Source organism: Oreochromis niloticus, linkage group LG5 (genome assembly GCF_001858045.2).
Source record: "Oreochromis niloticus isolate F11D_XX linkage group LG5, O_niloticus_UMD_NMBU, whole genome shotgun sequence".
Classification (NCBI taxonomy): domain Eukaryota; kingdom Metazoa; phylum Chordata; class Actinopteri; order Cichliformes; family Cichlidae; genus Oreochromis; species Oreochromis niloticus.
In genome coordinates this window covers 9361490-9380903 of record NC_031970.2, presented here as the reverse complement: position 1 = coordinate 9380903, position 19414 = coordinate 9361490, and the positions used below count along the sequence as shown (strand labels likewise).

General features: G+C 38.2%; 1 protein-coding gene across 12 annotated transcripts in view; it reads right to left on the bottom strand.

The window, feature by feature from the left end:
* Positions 1–17915, bottom strand: part of nav1b (neuron navigator 1b) — a 66120-nt gene extending 48205 nt beyond the window's left edge. For 3 of the 12 annotated variants that reach the window (XM_025907120.1, XM_025907112.1, XM_025907114.1), the window contains exons 1-3: positions 17558–17914; positions 4184–4992; positions 3813–3901 (exon numbers count right to left, since the gene is read on the bottom strand). In XM_025907120.1, the coding sequence (XP_025762905.1) occupies positions 3813–3901; positions 4184–4965 (871 nt within the window). In that variant the 5' untranslated portion in view covers positions 4966–4992; positions 17558–17914. Of the gene's footprint in view, positions 1–3812; positions 3902–4183; positions 4993–17557 lie in introns of all 12 variants that reach the window. The other 9 variants (XM_025907121.1, XM_025907115.1, XM_025907117.1 and 6 more) reach the window with 5 other exon arrangements.
* Positions 17916–19414: the final 1499 nt, after the last annotated feature.

The following is a 19414-nucleotide window of genomic DNA, read 5'->3' as shown; positions in this document are numbered from 1 at the left end:
TCTGATTCACATCTTCCAGGAGGCCATATGTGAATGCAGGTGTGTGTGTGTGTGTGCGTGGGTGTGTGCGTGCATACACTTCTATGGCAGGACAGCTACACAGCTGTCTGTGGTTCATTTCCCTTTTTCAGCACGTGTAATCATTTTTGGGGTGCTCAGCTGCTATGATGCAATGCACTGAGGAACATCAGGCAGACCAACACATGTGCATGAAGGGGAAAACCACAAAGAGTCACATGGACATTACTGGGCTTTCAGACAGAATGTGAAAAAGGCCTATTGCATTCTGAAAGTGTTTATTTGTAATGGTTTGTGCCATGCTGAGGCTGGAGAATATATTGAAATTGTTTAAGCAGCAACCATCACTCCATCAACTAGTGATTTACTCCATATTCCACTTACCCATGCCATTGCTATTTCCAGTTAATGAAACACAAATGTGTGTGCCTAAAAAGAACACAACATCTCTGATTTGTGAAAAATCAATGTTGCAAATGATCTAAACAACAACTGCCTTCCTGCTTCAAATAGGTGGGATAACATATACTATACTGAAATTGATATTGATATTGAAAGGTATTAATCACAAAATATTGTCAAGAATCATATCCAAGCAATCAAACAACAAAGACCATACAGCCAAAGTCATTAGAAACCATCTGTCCAAGATGATTTAAACAGCCTCTCTGCCATGTGACTTCACATAATGTGTGCAAGTGTACCTTTTGCAGAGAGCTGTAGGTTGAAGCGTAGAATTAAAAGCACATGTAAAAATTGCGTTGAAGTCATATGGTAACTAATGCGATACAAGAGTCTCTAAATACAGATGTAATGGAATCATTGTGTTAGCTGGAATGTGAGAAGCCCAAGGGATGAATAATTATGATTTTTTTTCCTGAACAAAAGTCTACTGATGAGCTCAAGCTGCAAGAAACAATAGCAAAGGTTAAATGATCTTGTCTACTACTTGCTGTTTGTAAAGTAGTGAGTCTTCCTATCCGGAAACTTTTCTAACTGAACAGTTGTTTCTGCTGAATGGAACCATCAGTATTACACGTGTACTTTATCTTCCAGCTATGTAGCTGAAGACATATGACATGTTACAAAGACACATCTCTATGAATTTAAGCGTTCCCTAAGTCTTTCCACTGGGGAGAAGAGGAACTCCCAGACAGGAGGTGAAAGCTGATCCTCCCATCAAACCACTCAGTCTCTCAGTCATGCATCTGTCCACCCTCGGCAGAGGACCACTCAGTTGCTGGTCTGGTCTCTCCCAGAGGAGGCTGGCTGAAGGCTCTCAACCCTCAAAGTGATTAAGATAATTAAGAAGTCAGTTAAAGGGTTTTCAAATAGCCCATGGCATTCATGTGAGGCCATTTTCAAAGTCTGTGTGATTTGGGTGATTCAGAAATAAACAACATAACTAATTCAAAATACTTGAATGCATCCGTGTAAATTCAATTTTACAGGAATGAATTTTGCTAACTCAATCATTAATGAGGGCATCACTGTCTGTTAATTTGAGTCAATATGGCTTGCTGTGAAGTTGAATGTACTAGCTGCCCAACCAAGACTAAATCTGTGGTCCAGTTGTAGTTATTGATCTTCTGTATTTCACTCATGCCAGTAATACTCATGCATGTCCAAGCCCATGTCCCGATATACTATATAAATATAATTTTGGTTCATTGCTAGTTGGCTGCTCATTATATTTCATATATAGCACACTATAATATTCGTGTTTTTTGGCTATAAATGATGGGATTTTAACATGTTGAAAATAAGGCCACACCTACACAAACAGAAAAAAGATGGTTTTGTGGTGAAAGAACAATGATATGATGCTTTTATAAGCTACAGGTTCAAAGATGCTAAAAATTGGCTCTTTTAGTCCATTGGTAGGCGGTTGCTGAGCAACATAATGGTCACAATATCTACTAAAAATAAGACAATAATATAATTTAGTGGATCTAAAAATTAGACGTTACTGTCATGAAATTGAAATTAAGCAGTCCATAAATGCCACCATCTTAGCCCATTAATAAGTGGTAGCTAGGCAACATGATGACATCATGCTATATCATACAGAATTCAAATATTTTGCAGATATAAATTAGTTGCTGTTATGAAATTAAGTATGATGCCTTTATAAGTTTCTAAATATAATTGATATTGGGTCAAAAGTAAATAATAAAAAAATAACCACAATGTTACAATTAAGAATTCAAGAGTTCAGACACAATCGATTGCATCATGGTGGGGCCCACGTTTTAAATGCTCCACACTCTGTTGCTCACACTTCCAGTTTTAGTTGTTTGTGTGTTGTTGTCTGAAAAGATTAGTGGTTTTTCATGTTCGACCAGTTTATTACTGTCAATCATTGTGACAGTTCTAAAAGAACTTGGTCCTTCTCCAACAATGGTTAAAAACAATTTTTAATATTAAAATATAAAATATACAAGCTTCTGTGTAACAGTCTTACAACAGACAGGTTTAAATAATAGTTGTGTTGAGTGATGTCTGTTTATTTCTCTTAATTAATATTACTTACTTACAGTAGAGCTTTAATGAAATAAACTCTCTATAATTTGATTTAACAGATCTGTCATACTGGTAACTGCTCATGTTGAATCTTCATTTGGAAAAGTGAATCCCTTCAAACATTGAAATAGTGACCATACAAAATATTTTAACACACTGTGCCTGTTTATGTTCACACGTCATGGTTGTATTACAGTGTCCAAGCAACAGGATGTGTGAGGAACAGGGCTGATGAAAAATAACATTCAACTTTTTATGTTTTACACAGCAGGGATGTAAAAAAAATGGAAATTTGATTGTAATGGCACATCAGAGATGTCAAAAACATTGATAAACAATGCTGCATTAACAGTGCTGTGTGATTTGAGAGAAGTACTCTCTGCCAACAATCTGTTTTCCCACATGCACATAAAGAAAGAAGTGAAGTGCTTCAGGAAATCCTGATGAACATAACAGGTGGTACAAGCAGTATAAAGATTTTGTTGCGAGTTGGCGCCAGTTTGGTGAGAACAACTGTCAAGCTGAACTGAGTCCAGTGTCAACAGTCAGCCATATAAAAGCTTGGGTGTTACACGATGCAATATAATATAAATGGAAAAACAGGGTTTTTTTTCTTGTTTTCCTTCTTTTCTGCATAAACTGCCTGACCCTTTTAGTTTAATTGGGAAAAAAAAGTTCATTTTTTAAAAATTTAAGTAGGTCCTTTGGGGATAACAATACTAGAAAAGAGTTAAAGAATGAAAAGAAGAAGAGTGAATTGATTTTAAGTCAAAGACTGATTAAACTTTGTGGATTTCTTGTTCATAATTTTTAGCATCCTGAATTCACCCTTTTTATCATTAAGCATCAATTTTTCTGGGTTTATATTGACACCCATTTAAAAGTTTGGGCAGCACATGTGAGAGTTTCATGTATTTGGAGGTGATTTGTTTGCCTTAACTGAATAGGAAAGAGCAAATAATTAACCATAAGAGAGAAATGGGATACCAGATGAAACATGAATGAGTTTTACCTTAAATTTGATGCCACTTCCACAAAAGAGTTGTTTATTTTTCTTATATTTATTTACTCATATGAATGAGAATAATTAAACATTTCATATGACAAGAGCAAAGATCACAGAAATTCCAAAGTCTATGACCCTCCAAAGTTATTTGGTAACTCCTTAGAGGTGCAAGATCTCACATTAAGAACAAATGCTTTATAACAACAGATGTGTCCAGTGTTCCCACACTAGAAAGAATAATGGAAAGAATTTCAAAAAGACTCACCTAGATCATCACAACAGACCTCCATGGAGTCAGAGGAGCAGTCACTGAGATCATCCAGAGAGGTATCTGTATCCTCGTGAATCTTAAACCTACAAAAAAAAGAAACAAACGGGTGAAATTGTAGTTTAAATCCACGTCTGTTTAGGCATAACTTTTGACCACTGAATACTGCATTCAAGAGAGTGAGGCTATATGCATAAACTAACAGACACCAGGGAGAAGAGGATTTTTTGATTTGTCTTTCTTTTAATAAGACCATGAATAATAAAAAGCATGAGACATTATGAGTGTGCATTATTTTCTGTGTCCTAGAAATAAACTGCAATCTATTGTATATCTTCCTATCTTAAAAGGCGAAACACTGCCCTCACCTGAATCTAAATGGAGCAACAGCAGCCATGTTGACCTTTCCTGGCTCACTCCCTCTGCGTGCCAGGTTGAATGTTTGATGGGAAGACTTTGATTTGTTGAAAAGCTCCCTGTCAGAAGCTTCCAGGTCATGGTTGGAGATGTTCCTCACTTCTTTTTGGAAGTTCTCTATTCCAGCTGAAGATACCCCTGGTATCTCATTGCCATTTGCATTTTTACTATAAAGAAGACGTCCTCTTCCGTAGCCTACCTGAGGATTTGGTGGGCGGTGTCGCAAAGTGTTACCCTCTTGTGCATTGTCCACACTCCTCTGACGATACTTTCCAAAGGTCCAGTTCTTGTTAGTGTTTCTTCTTAACTGAAGGTCTCTCAAAGCTTTCTGGGTTATTGTGTCGCTGCAGATGTCTGATGTGTCTTTAGAGCGTGGAATTTCCCTCTTTGGTATCTGAGGGCTGCTGTAAGCTGAGCAGGTTCCATCAGTTCGTGCTGCAGCTGCTGAGCTTCTCTGTGAATACATGCTAGTCTTTTGGTGCAGCAGGTTGTTCTTTAAAGCGGCACCTCTCAGCCGCTCTGCAGTGCCTGAAGAAGCAGACAGTGAAGAATATGTAGGCCGTCGTTTTGCGCTGTGCTGATACTGCATTGTGGGATTAGGGAGGCCACCGTATTGCTCTTTGGGATCTGCCTTTGAGACCGACATCGTGCTTCGAGGTGACGGCAGACTGGAGCTGACACCTGCGTCACTCTGCCTCCGAGATATGACTTTGATATTCACTCCGCTGCTCATGGTTGTTGACAGTCACTGCTCTGAGATCTGGGAAAGAATTCAGGAAAGACAAATACGGTGCAGCAGTTACAACAAGTACAAGATAAAATATATTTTCACAACAGCAGCAGCAATAGTAGTAAATGATTGTAGCAGTATTATGTGTAATAATAAATATTCAAATTTCTCAATATTGCTTTCTGTTATTTTGGTTTATTTCTGATTAGTTCAGTTGCAGTGTCAAGGTTGAACCTTGATTATTAAGAGGTGGGGGGTGTGGGTTGGTGTGGGATGGGGTGAGTACATCTACTGATAAATGGCTGATATGGCATAGCCACCAGCTAATGCACTCATCTGGGCCTCACAGGCTAAATAAGCTGGCTCAGATGAACTGTTTAGTCTCTCTCTTCCAATTCACCTAGCATTAACCCTCTTTAATGTCTGTGGCTTGATTAGTTTATGTTTATTAAATTATCTTCAATTAAACCTCTTGTGTGGACTCCTTGTCACCTACCTTTAGCCAGTTTGTGATAAACATTCTGCAGATTTTAATAATGCCACCAAACAATGACAGAGTTGGTTTTGTGTGGGGAAAAGAAGTGTTAGAAACAAAATCAGTGAGCATTTATTTACTGGATGCAGACCTTTAAACATTAACATAAGGGCTAAGTCACGCTAGAGTACATAGGATCACGACGTCTTTGCCCGGTGACTGGAATGAATTTTTTTTGCCGTTACCAACCGACAGCAAATAGCTGGAGTGACCAACTTGCTGACCAGAGGTTGAGAGTGTGACCATTTTGACTGCAAGGTCATCTGGCTGGATGCAAACTGTCTCTAGATAATTGTGATCTTAATTTGACTAACTACAGTTAATGTTTTCAACTAATTACGATCTAATTTATAAATGCAACCAGACTGCCAGCACTTTGCAATCAATCTGCACCACAGAGCGAAAACTCATCTCTGATGCCTTGGAAACTTAGCAGGTTTCCAACTGGTTTTATTCCAGTCATATTCCTATATGAACCAGAGTCAAATTCCTTGTTTGTGTGTACAAACTTCACCAAATTAGGATGATTCTGATTTTTTTTTAACATTTTCCACAAAATACTCTTTCAAAATCCTACTCAATAAGAGAATAGCAAATCAGTTGCCAGGTATGCTATCATACTGTATGAGAGGGGCATCAGTCTTGGCATTTAACACTGAAAAATCTATAGATCTAAGTGACCTTCTTACTGTCATATACAGTATTGACATAAAATAATTGATTAATGAAAAAACTGAAAAAATAACAGTATTTTAAACCTTTGTGTGCACATCAAAATATACAAATGTTTATGTGTGGACATTTATCTTTGCTACATTGTGAATGATGGATAACGAGCTTTCTTTAGAGATTTATATCTTACTAAATACTGTAAAACAGCTGCACATTCCAGGCTGTCTGCTTCAGAGACAGTTTCTAACCACATGACTTACTGAGTGAATACAAACATGAGTGAGTGGGAAAGAAGAAAGAGGAGAAGATGGTTTGAGGGGAAGGAGCATTATACCATTATGTATCGATTACAGCATCAAAGTAGCCCGAAGGTCTAAAAAAAAAAAAAAAAAAAGGCCAGTCACCAGTTCAAATTCCTGTTTGGGGAGAAAGACTAAGATCAGAAAAGTCTCATGATGTTTGTGTGCCCTTTGATTGCACCTCGACATGAAGCAGTGAAGCAAGAAAAAAAAATCCAGGGTTAATAAAAATGAAAGGAAAACAACACTTTTTAAAAAAGATATAATAGATTAAATTGAGTTGTAATCAAAATTAGAAGAAAACAATTAAACTGCCTAATTTCTAATTAATCAAAGCACCATGTGCATTTCAAAATGTGCCATATGCTTCAACAGCTTTGCCTAATGTATTCTTGGTCCTTTACTCACAACCTCCAGTGTGAAACGTGCTGTGAAAGCCAGTGGCAGACTGACACCATTTGGCACATGCGGTAGGAGGATGGCTCCTTTCAGGCCATGCCAACACCGTCTGTCCCTGTCATGGCCAGCAGACAGCACCTCTCCTCCAAAGATACAATGTAGTGATTCAACAACATATACCACTTGAGTGGACTCAATGAGGATGACTTTCCTGAATGGATTGTATAGTGGATGTTGCAGATTCACATTTTATTTCCGAAAAAAACTTTCTGTGATTGGAGTCCTCAGTCAAAACTGGAATCCTTTTTAAGCTCGGCAACTTTAATTCTTTATATTTTAACTATTTTCTGTGTAACAATGATGTCAAAATCAAAATGCCCAACTACTGGGTCATACATAGTGATGTTTCTGAACCCCTTTCAACATTGCGTAAGTCTACATTCAACACCAAAACAGATCAAATTGTTGGAATATTCACACATTTATAGTTAATTTAACAATTAAACCAAATATTGTGCAAGTATTTGACTATTTACATCATTGGAAATTAAAATCTACATGGTTATCTGTTTTGGACATTTCACTTGGGCGATGATGCGCATTCTCGCAGTTTTCTGACACAGTTTCATAGATATAAATATTAAATTTCTGGTTAGTAGATAATACAAAGAATTGGTTTCAGCCCTACGATCAGATAACTACAAAGACTACAGTGGATTCAGATTAAATATACACAGAAAGGAAAATAATGAGCATGCCCTGTTAATCTTTCTGAATATGTACATACAAAACCTCATTTAAGCCAATGTAAAAAAAAAACCCCTCCTTTTTTCACATGACTCTAGTATTGGGGGTTTTTATGATTAACAGTGGGAATGCTGCAATTTACATTGGTGTAGTTGTAGTGTAGAGATTCCATTAGCTACGCAATGCTCATAAAGAAAAGTTCCTGAAAAGTTTTCAAGCGTTTCATGTTTGTTTTTTAATATAGAAATCATTTATTTTACTGCAGAGTTTGTTGCACTAGTTGTTTCAGTGTGTAACAACTAGTTTTTGCATTTTTCTTTTCCCAAAGCAAGGTACTTTTTGGCATTTAAAAAACACATTCATTTTGTGTTTACTGTATTTGTGTGAGTTAAAGTACATGCTTCCCAATAGTTTGCTGAGATTCAGTTTTGCAAGTGCTCATTCCGTTAATTTAGTCTATAATGTGATTAAACATGTGATTTTAGTCTAAATAAATAACTGTTACTAGTAGCAGTTTTAATGATAGTTTTCAATAATATTTGGTACTAAAATCTGCACAATACTTCCATGTGTTTTATTGGGTTTTTTATCTATTACTTGAGTGATGCCTTGAAACCCTGATATGTATGAGAAATACTGATTATACCAACACACACACAGATAAATACAAGCATATGCATATGCACATGCACACACACAAAAACAATGGTTTTCATGTCATATTGGAATTAAGGCCATAACACACAAATACAAACAATTTAGCACTGATAATTTAAAAGATTGCAAAAGTGAACCAAATCATGATGCTAAAGATGACTTATATTAGTTCCATTTTGTTATTTTTTATTTTAATTTAAGTTTCATTTTGAACATTTTCTAAATAAATAGCAGGGTATCATCCTCATTGAAAAAAAGTTACATTTTTACCTAAATCTACACTGGGCATAGCCAAATAAATTCTTCAGCTTACCTGAATAAAGGAATGTCCAAAATTTGTCTTCCACAAAGAGACAATAAGCTGTGTGATGTGCAGGCTAACTAGCTCTCATAGATCAGCTACACCTAATAGGGAGATGCAGCTTAAAGTAAGAGTGCTGTTTTGCAGAGAGCTTTGGCAAATGAGAAGTCAGTGAGAAAACTAGAGGGTAACCCATGTCTTCAACAGCTCAACAGTCTCTAGTTTCTCTTCTCTTCCCCGAGGCCACATATACACACACCTACTTCACCTATTATGACCAGACATTAGTGAGTCATACTTAAGTCTTTTGCCATTGGAATCATGTGTCACAATTTAAACGTGACTGTAAGCTTTTTTTAAAACCATGCCAGTCTTACAGCAAGCCATCATCAAAGCACCTTGCCAACTCTATGAGGAGCTAAAATTGCCCCAGTTCTCCAAACCTATCATCAAGCAAGAAGGCCAGACTAAAGATACTTAAACAGACCAACATCATGTCTGCAGAGGATCAGTTTACTCTGCTCTAAAGTTTCCAGACTGCTCAGGAGCCCTCTACAGCTGATAATGTCAGGACTGATAATGTACTCATAACACATCAGCGGATTAAATTTCATGAAATGCCATTAATCCATTTTGGAAAATGTCTGACATAAGGATGAAAAAAAAATCTAGAAATAATCAACATTCAAACCACATATAATTATTATTTTGGTCTAATATCATATGCAAAATAGTAACTATTTTATTTCGCTTGCAAGGCCTAATTCTGGTGCTGGAGAAATACACAGTCCCAATCTCTTTGCTGCTCACGTTTCTCCCCATGTAGCCCAGCACCAATAGATAAGAGCTGAATGAGTACATCATTACATTATCTACATAATTCAATTTTCTCAGACTGTCATATTATCTACTTTTACAAGTTGCCTGATCTAATTGTTATATATAGCACCAAGGCCCAGATTCCTGATTTTCACCATTTCTTTCTGTGACCTAGCTTTGCCAAGGAGAAACTCAGCTGGGGGAAACATGAACTGAGGTCAGCTCAGAATGATCAGCAGCACACAGATGCACACATCCAAATTTAATATATGCATATGCACTATGAAAATATGTAAGTAATGGAAGGCTCTTCTTATATTTGGTGTAAGGCACAGTGTAAGTGATCCAGTTTCCAGAAGATAATTTAATCCAGTTAACAAAAAAAAAAATGTTAAATGAAAGTTGCAAATTTAAAAAAAATGAAATATCGTGATGCATGCTCAATCATCCAGGCAAGGACATCCCAAAAAGTTGGTTCTGTTTATCTAAATAAAAAGAATCAACTTTTTGAAATCAGAGTAGCATTTGATTTATCTTGTTGCTTAATAATCAATGTTTGTTTTTAGCCACATTACTGTTGTGTGACTAGAGCTCACAAAGTCAGTCAATTGACTAACTTTACACTTTCACATTTGGGTAAACTGAGTGAACTTTGATTAGCACTATGTATTCACTCATTCATATTCAATGTGAGAAGAGATACTCAGATCTACTTTTACCCAGCCACCTCCTCCAGCTTTTCTTGGAGTGGTGGAAGAGTGGTTGTGGGGGACCAAAGCATTCCAGGCTTGAACTACCTAAACCTGGGTACTTGCAATGTGTAGATGTGTAGTGGTGCTGCTGTAAGCTATCTAGTAAGTGCACAGACCCTTCAGAAGGAGATTGTTTCTGCAGTTTGTATCCATGAGCTTATCCTTTTGTTGACTACCCACAGCTTGTGGTCATAGATAAAATGGGGAAGGCAGACTGTTTGGTGAACTGACAGCTTTGCTTTCACATGCAGCTCTCTTTACACTACAATAAAGCTGTATGGCACAAGCACCATGGCAGACATGGCGTCAGTCCTTTAAATTACATTTCCTTCTCCATCCCCCCTTACTTATGAACAACATCCTGATAAAGTGCAGCCCTGGTGAAGCTCAACTCCCATTGGGAACTGAGTCTGACTTTTAATACAAACCAAACACTCTATGGTTGAACCAGGACCAAATAGCCTGCAATCATGGGTCTAATACCCAATATTACACGTATAAATAATAACCAATACTACACATCTTTATGGTGGAACACTGTAGCAAAACTGCAGCAGAGTTCCAATAACCAAAGAGCCACTCAGGTTTGAATCAATCAGGCCTTTTGCCAGTCACGTCCCTCAAGGTTTCAGTGCTACTGCCACATAGAGTCTATAAATTGGGCATGATTCAGCACCTGGCTGATAGACTCCAAGACGGCCGGTGCATTAAAACAAACAAAAGCAGGGAGGCACACCTGATGTTCACCTGTGAAAACCTGAATATTGGACATAAGTATACCCACCCATGGTTATTGCCTCTCATCTGCAACTTCAGCACAAGCTGGAGTCAAGCCCTTCTCCAGTACACTGGATCCTGATCTGTGTTGTCAGGTACACATTACTTTATCTAGCACCGTATCTCTCGATCTTACACATGTTTCTACCCCAGCGAAGAAATGATACCTCATGTCCCAAATTAGTTTCTTAAAGGAGCAAGCAAGAAAAATAATACATTAATTTTTTTTCAAGTAATATGGAAGATGTTCATTTTAACAAATGATGGGTACTAGATGTTGTGGGTGCTAGATGATGCATCTATCATATAAAAAACAAATCGCATTTTATTCCTGTGTGTTTGATGACATGTTAATTAATTTTAAGAACAAATTATGATTTGTTTTCAAACCAGTCTTTGTGAACATCTAATATATTTACAGCAACTGTTTAAGTGCCCAACTGAAAAACTCGCCGTATTTCTATTTTGGGAATTACTCCAAGTTTTTCAGCGATCACATCACCTCCCTAATTTCAGCACACCATAGTTAAGTAATCCCTCCTCAATCCATCACATTGACTAACACATTTATAGCACTCTGCAGGAGCACTAATCTGCAGTGTGTGTCTGCTAACATAGAAAGGCATGTACATTGTTATGTAAAGTGAGTTTTGTGATCTCCAACTTCTCATCACTTCATTTAGTCTTCTAGATATTTGATGTTCTTCAATTAGTGAAATGTTACCATAAAACTATTAACTACTGACATATTGTCTTTTTTATTAAAGCTGTACTTTTTGTGATGTTGAGATTAGAGGGGACATTTGGGCAAGTGCATTAATCCAGGGATTTACCCTTAATTAGTCACTTTATGTAATAAACCACAGTCAGTAATGCCATTGCAGGATCAACGGCATTAAAAAGTTAAATATCAAGTCCATATTATGGGCCACTGGTGATGTATTGATGTATATGTTTTAAAGCTTGAGTGGAGCACTTGTCCTTATAAATGAGCATCAAATACATTCATGTTTTTGCCAAATAGGCTAAAAAAAAATGCTTACTAATCCTATTAGAATGAAGTAAATCTCTCAGTACTCCACAGTATTTCAGAGTTTAAAAGTAGCATCTGTAGCATATTTTACCTACACTGGTAATTATGCATTTCTTGTCAACGACCAATGCATGGCTTGCAGAGATGAAGAGGGGAGGAACTGTAATGGATGTGTGTTGGGGAGATGTTAATTGCATATAATAGTAGTTTATTTTTGAACGAGTTTACTTGTAGTTTAACGCCTTACATGTAGTGATTATCTTGCTAGTTTCAATGATCTGTGCATTTCATTGATGTCAAATTCTGAGCCATCTTGCAATGCTTTCATCAGGCAGCTACCAACACAGAAGCATGTGTTGCTAAGTGCTCAAACAGCAAGAATGCCATCATGAAAAATCCTATGATTTCATGATAAGGAATAATCGCCATGACCAGCAAATATATAATGATTCCTTCTACCAAAAAATGTCTTACCACAAAGTCAATTCAGAGGATTTTTTTGGATAAAATGTGACTATCTTGTTAGACTTTCAAGTGTAAACTATTCATTTTTTTTTTCATTTATTTCTTTATAAATGAGTTTGAACTAAATTCCTTTCAGTGTACTGGATCCTATAGTGGAATTACCTAGGGGGCATCCAGGAAAACCTTCTGATGCTACAAATAAGGGATCAGAGGAGAGATTACAAGCTTAAGATTAAAGTGATTGTTGGATGCATGTCAGCAGCAATTTTTACAGCTACTGCAAGTGCCATAAAAGTGTATAAAATAGGGGACTAAGTTCTGTAATTTTCTGCACACTTGAGTTATTATGAGCTGATTTGGGTTCCTGCGCATGGAGGAGGACAAACAAGGGGGAACAGGCACATGATAGTAAACTGCAAGCTGCATCCAGAATAGAAACAGCTACATTATATTGCAGATGCTTAGAAAGAGCATCGGCTCTGTCCAAATATCTGCACAGACAGCATGCTAACACAAAGCAAGCCAATAACCCAGAGTGATGACAAAGCTGAGTCTATGTTGACCCCAACCCAGCAGCCAGACCCTGAACCTGAACAAGTCGCAAAGTCAGAAATGGGAAGTCAGGTTTGCAGCATTGTGGCCTGCATGTCTACCTGTACATCTTCCTATAGTAGAATTACAGTGACAATCCCTTTGTAATTGCTTTGAACTGGTTTTCAGCTTTGCAGTGTTCATACATATACACTAAAAGAAAGAATGGATTTGTGCCATCACTAGGATAGAGATTTGTGTAGCATGTGGGACTGCAGCCTAAGGTTTATATTGTTAACTGGCAATTATGTGACAACGCATTTCAGGTCATCTTATGAAGTAAACTGAAAGTAACAGGTAGTGTAACAAATTACTTTCTCCAAGAAGTAATTACCGGTAAGTAACATACTGTATTATTTAGTCATTCCCTCATTAGTTATTTAAAAAAACAAACAAACAAACAAAAAAACTCCAACACTAAACGAGGTCAGTGAGGTCATTTCATGTAGACACGCCACATCATGTTGCCTCTTTGACATAAATGATTTAATTTATCTGAATTACAACAAACACAGCTCTGAAGGATTGTGAGCAGTGCGGTATGTTCAGCTGTGAAATCCCTTAAGCGCACTAAAACAACCTGCTGCTGTAGTTATGCAGCTGTTATGCAACTGACACGGTTGTTTGAGGTGAACAGAAACTCGTATAGAAAAATGAAAGCGTTTGCCCAGCATGTTGCAGCACTGTGATGAGTCTGTGGGCAGTTGTCTGTGATGGTTCAACAGCCTTGTGAACTGGGTTATTAGAACAGGTAGGAGGGGAAATGTGGATCAAAAATATACTTTAATTAAGGACCAAACTCCAGCAACACCCAAAATAGAAACAGTGATTCAGATCATGCATAAGAAAGTAAGACATGATTTGTTACTTTCATCTTCCAGGCTGCCTGAGGTTAAAAGATTTACAGGTTTCTTTTCTTTATCTACATCCTGCTGAAACTACATGATTGATGACTGACCGACTACACTGAACTAACTTTCACAAGCAGATAGTTTTCCAGTGACAGTATTTACTTTGCAGACATTTATTTTACAGTACATGGTCAAACTCAGAATCACCAAAGTCCTTCCTTCACTTGCCACAGTCAAAGTCACAGCTGATATGACCGACTGAGCATCTGTTCATGTCATTCCCGAAAGCTGTCACCACAATCAGCTTGTCACAATAGCCAGCAGTAAAATGAATGGCAGAGTAAAGCCAGGGTTCTTTTTCCTTTCTCTTGACACAAACTTGAAAATTGTACCGTATGCCAAGATGCTTCACTATGATACATGTATGGTAGTTGTCGTTCATTTAAGAATTCACTTAACTACAACACACCTTTAGCCAGAAAGGAATAAACTGCTTGCAACAGTTTACAAAGTTGTGTGTAGTGAAAACGATGTACATTAACACTGGTGAACAAAAACTCATGGAAATTTTAACCCTCTTCATCTGTCAGTGTTATCAGTCCAGATTAAACAAGGCTGAGCTTTCCTCCTAGTAGGGTCTTTACATAATCCTAGCTGAAGCATGTCAAGTCAGCAAACTGAACTTTTCCGCGAGCAGCTAAGGTTTCCACATGAAACACAAGAAAAAAGTGAAACAGTCGTGCTTTTGTTATACAGTTCTCTCTTTTAATGCATTGTCTCAGTGCTACTGCACATCTGGCGTTCAGAGTTTGTGCTCTTTTCCCAGAACCTGGTGATACTGTTTAACTTAAAACACAGTCCATTGCTTCAGCCACATACCTGCCAGCAAGAGACCTCCACAGCTGCCAGATGTTCAACACAGTTCACACATCCAGCAATGTGGTGTCCTGTGAATTCTTAATAAAGAATTTGAACCTCCCTAGGTTAAAATGCATACTGTTTTCACTAACAGTACACCAAAAATGCTCTTCCATCAGTATCTGCTTAGCTGAGCAGATACTGATGGAAGAATAGGGGAAGAATGGGGGCGACTGCGCTGAAATGTCAGTGTGCCTGCAACATGTCACTCAGCAGCTGACAACAGCAACATAAATTGTAACCAGGAGACTTAAAACTGAGGCGCTGCTCTTCCTGGAGGTTTTCTTAGTCAAGGCAATCATTTCTTTATTTTTATATGAGTACACTTTAACAAAAAGCAATTAGAATGAGTCATAACATGCATTAATCTTTCCTCCACGCCATTTACATAAAAATAATCCAGAAAAACTGAGTGCACAGCTCACCCTGACATTGTCACCCAGAAGCAGCCCACGACTGCCATCTTTGGCATGCTTCCCCTGGCAGCCATCACTGACCCTGCATAAACAACATAAAGCTAGAACATGCACAAAATGGGAGAAGTCACCTCTTGTCATTTCTGAGCTCTGACAAAGGTTTATTCTGAACACCCATTATTATATAACAGCTTTATATGGAAAACATAAAATATGTATCAGGTTTTCCGAAGCCGGCACACATGTCATTTTCGGTTAGCCAAGGTGGAACATGTCTGCTACTGGAGCGTGTCTGTGGACGAGATTTTCCAAACCAGACAAACCACACACACACACACACACACACACTGGCACACACACACAGGATTCAGGACGCTCTGAGACGTGGCATTTACGAGAAGGAAAAATAATTAAATAAATCACCCTTTGAACATCATGGTCTCCAGCATTTGAAAACATCCCTTCATAACATCATTGTGCATGCGTGTGATGTTACATCACAACTGTCATTGTTATTGATGGTATTTGTAACTTGAAATGAGCTATTTTACTGTTCAGTAGCTCACTGACCACAATGCCTACACTGCTACTTCTTTTGACAGGATGATGAAAAGGAAACTACAAAGCATCTGCAAATGCAGCGGGTCTGAAAGTGTTTTGGACATGATGTGTACTCCTGGGAAGAGGCTAAAATATGCCCTTAGCTACATTTTTAAAAATCACCATAATAAATGTCTCACCACAGACCACTATTTCTGTGTTGTCTCATGATAATCCAGCAACACTGAAATTAGTTAAGTTCAAGTTGCATACATGATAGATCTGCTTTATTTAGAATGACATCACCCACCATTAGTGTTATAGTGTTATGCCCAGCCCCATGTATGGACTCATGGTGTAGAATTGAATTACTTTATGGTTTGCACTGTATGCATTAGTGCATGCTTACGTTGAATGGCACTTCAGTTCTGTTTAGTACAGACCAGGATGTGTCTGCGGAAAAGCACTACCAAGTACCAAAATGAAAAAAAGTGCTGATAGTGCATGCTTTGTCAGTTTTCTCTTGTTTTTTTTTAATCCCTCTAAACATCACATTGATGTTACACAGATAGGCACATTTATACCAGACATGCAATTTGACTCCCAGTGATTTCAGGATTCATATTCCTCATCGTATTCTTGCCCACTCTACACTAAGAAACTGAAGCTTAGCTTATAAACATCAGCATAGTGGAAGTGCCAGCAGGCACACAGTACGTTAGCATGATGAGTGCAGCATGTGGCTTACACCACCACCTCACAGAGTCTCCAGGAATTTTTTTGTTTTCCACTGCATTGTGGAAGAGTTTTTGTATATCATTTGGGAAACCATTAAACATCTGAGAAGTTGTTTGTTTTCTTGTTTTTGTTTTAACCTGTCCTTTGAGCTGTAGCTGAGTTTTGGCCATCGGGAGACAACATGAAAAGCTGTAAACAGTTATAAAGATATTTTCTTTTAGTTGGATTACTGGTCAATGAAAAGAATTCAATGAGCTCAGTTAAAGGAAACCCAATATTTGAATTTATATCAGCCTCTCAAAGAAATATCTTGAATTTTGGACGGCTAAATGTTCTGCTGAATCTAGGTCTATTGGCATTGAAGCAGCCATTAAAATCACACAATATATTAGCACATGGACTTTTAATGACATATTTAAACATTTTTCCCTCCTTAAAACTAAAACTTTTGTGTCACAGGATCTTTAAATTTCAAAGGAAGTCTTGTCTTCCAGCACTGAAACAAGAGCTCATATTGATTCAGTCTTTGATGAGGACATCAAAAACCAAAACATGAATAATCACAGGCTACTGGAGCCCAGTGTAAACTTAGTAGATTAGCAGTGATATGTATGAGCCTGACGCAGAAGTAGCCTCCAGCACAAACAGTTATGAGTCAGCAGTATATCCCAGACAATTACTAGGCATATGACTCCCTGTACAAGGCACGGACAACAAAAATCTTTGCAGGAATTAGTTGAGCTGTTTGACTGTTTCCTATACCCCTCAGGCTCTTTTTCTGTTTTTGTCATACACATGATAGAAATCTCTCCACAGGACACTGCTGTTAAAGGAATGTGTCTGCCAATTCCTCACATGCTCAACAAATACTACAGCAAAATGCACTTATGATAGTAGAATCATTCAACTGAGATGTTTAGAGAGAACAGGAAATAAAAAGCTAGGATTAACTAAATGATTTCAAGTCCTGTTTAATTAAGAATAATTTAACAGGTAGCATATTTCTTACTAGTCTATTTTTATTACAACAGATTATTAAATAGACATTATTTTCTCTATGTATGAAGTAAGAAACCCAAACTTACCTATAATTGACGCTGACAAAACTTAATGAGATGCTAACTAAGCTCAAAACATGTGGATGCTGAGTGATGAGCAATATCTTCAGACGTCCATCAGTCCATCCTCGTTACACCCCATGTGCTCAAAGTCCTGTGGAAGTCTACTGTCCGGCATGCAAATACCCAGATGGGACACCAAAGAAGCAGCTTCCAGCTCTGAAGCATCTCAGCCTCTGTCCGACGCCTGGATCAAAGTGGGACTGCGCTCTTCCCGCTTGCATAACAATACTCTAGACACATCCTCAGCCGCTGCTGGTGCCTGTGGATGGGACTACTTAGCTACCAGGCAATCTCTCTCTGACTTGCAAATGGACCTGGCACTGTTCCAGTCCAAGTCTTTCTGAACAAAAGTGCTGAGCTTAAAATGGGTCATATACCTGGTGAAACACTCATAAAACAGCCTCACTTATTAATCTCTGGCGCTTTCTGTCACTGCATAGCTTGGCGGGTTGCGTATGCATCTTTTCTGCCTGGCGCTCAATGTCCTGAGTCACAGCTAGAGCCAGTGAACTGGACTAATTTGAATTGTCACTGCATGTTTGTAGTTGGCTGCCTACGGGGCACAGGCTCCCTCAGCACGACCCCTACTGAGAATCTGGGCCAAAGGAAGCCGGCTCAGAGGTGTCAGCTCAGGAAAAAAAAGAATGACAGGAGCGATGATATGGTGACAGCATGGGTTCACACATTTTTTTCCTCATAATCTTTGAGGCTGGGATTACAAACTGTGACTAAGACACCCCTCTCTGTGTGGTACAACCAAATATTAGAAAGCGAGTCATATGATCAGCTTACAAGGTTGAATATGTGCAGGCTAAGGACATGTAGTGGAATATAACTAAAATTAACCTGTGGTGAAAGCAGTGAAACTACACACTTCAAACGGGTGTGAAGACAGAGGGCAATGAGTGATTTGATGGTGGGGTACGCCATAATTCTCGCACATTTGAGAAAATTGCCTGCCCTTGAAGTTAAATCGCTCTGCAGGATGACTTAAGTTCACAAGGGGAGATTATAGACTGTGGCAGTTTAGAAATTAGACCCCTATGTCCTCTGTGTCTGAGTCTTAAACAGGAGATAAGTGAGGATTACAGTCAAAGATGTGCACTGGCTGGACGCAGAAATTTTCAGAAAACTGTAATTAATCCTCACACTGCACAGATACTCCACACGTTTGCTGTCTGACTTTGAGAGATACAAATTGCTATCTACATTATAAGATCCCTCGCACAGGGCTGAACATAGTCACAGCTTAATTAAAGGTGCCAAGATAAACAATCAGTAGTATCACAAGCAGGTACAAACGTCTCGAGTGAACTGTAATGATAAAAAAGTCCTTCATCGTCTTACGTACCCTTGCACGTTATTAACTGTGCACTTCACACTCTGATGCTTGCATGTGCTGCCTCAAAAAATAAGCCTTGTCACCTTTTGCATCAGCATACAGCACATATAACACAGACAGAAATACGGGTGTGTCTCAAACATAAGCTCTGCCCATTGTGACCTCTGCTGGCTAATTCGTGTAGCTACATCTCTACGCCTCTCATTATGGCCACAGTGCGTGCTGCAAAGCAGGACTTGGCAATGAATTCAGTAAAAGATCAAACTGCTGCTCCCTGAATCAGACAGAGAGGGTTGTTCAGTGCTGAAATCCTGCCAAAAATCCCTCTAAACACAATTATCTCATTTCCACCCCACCCTAAATGCATCCAATGTTTTTGCTGAATAAATCACGGTTATATTTTTACATCCTAATCTGCTCTAATGACATTAGACAAAACATTGCAAACACTTTTGGTTACTTATGTTTGAAAAGCTATT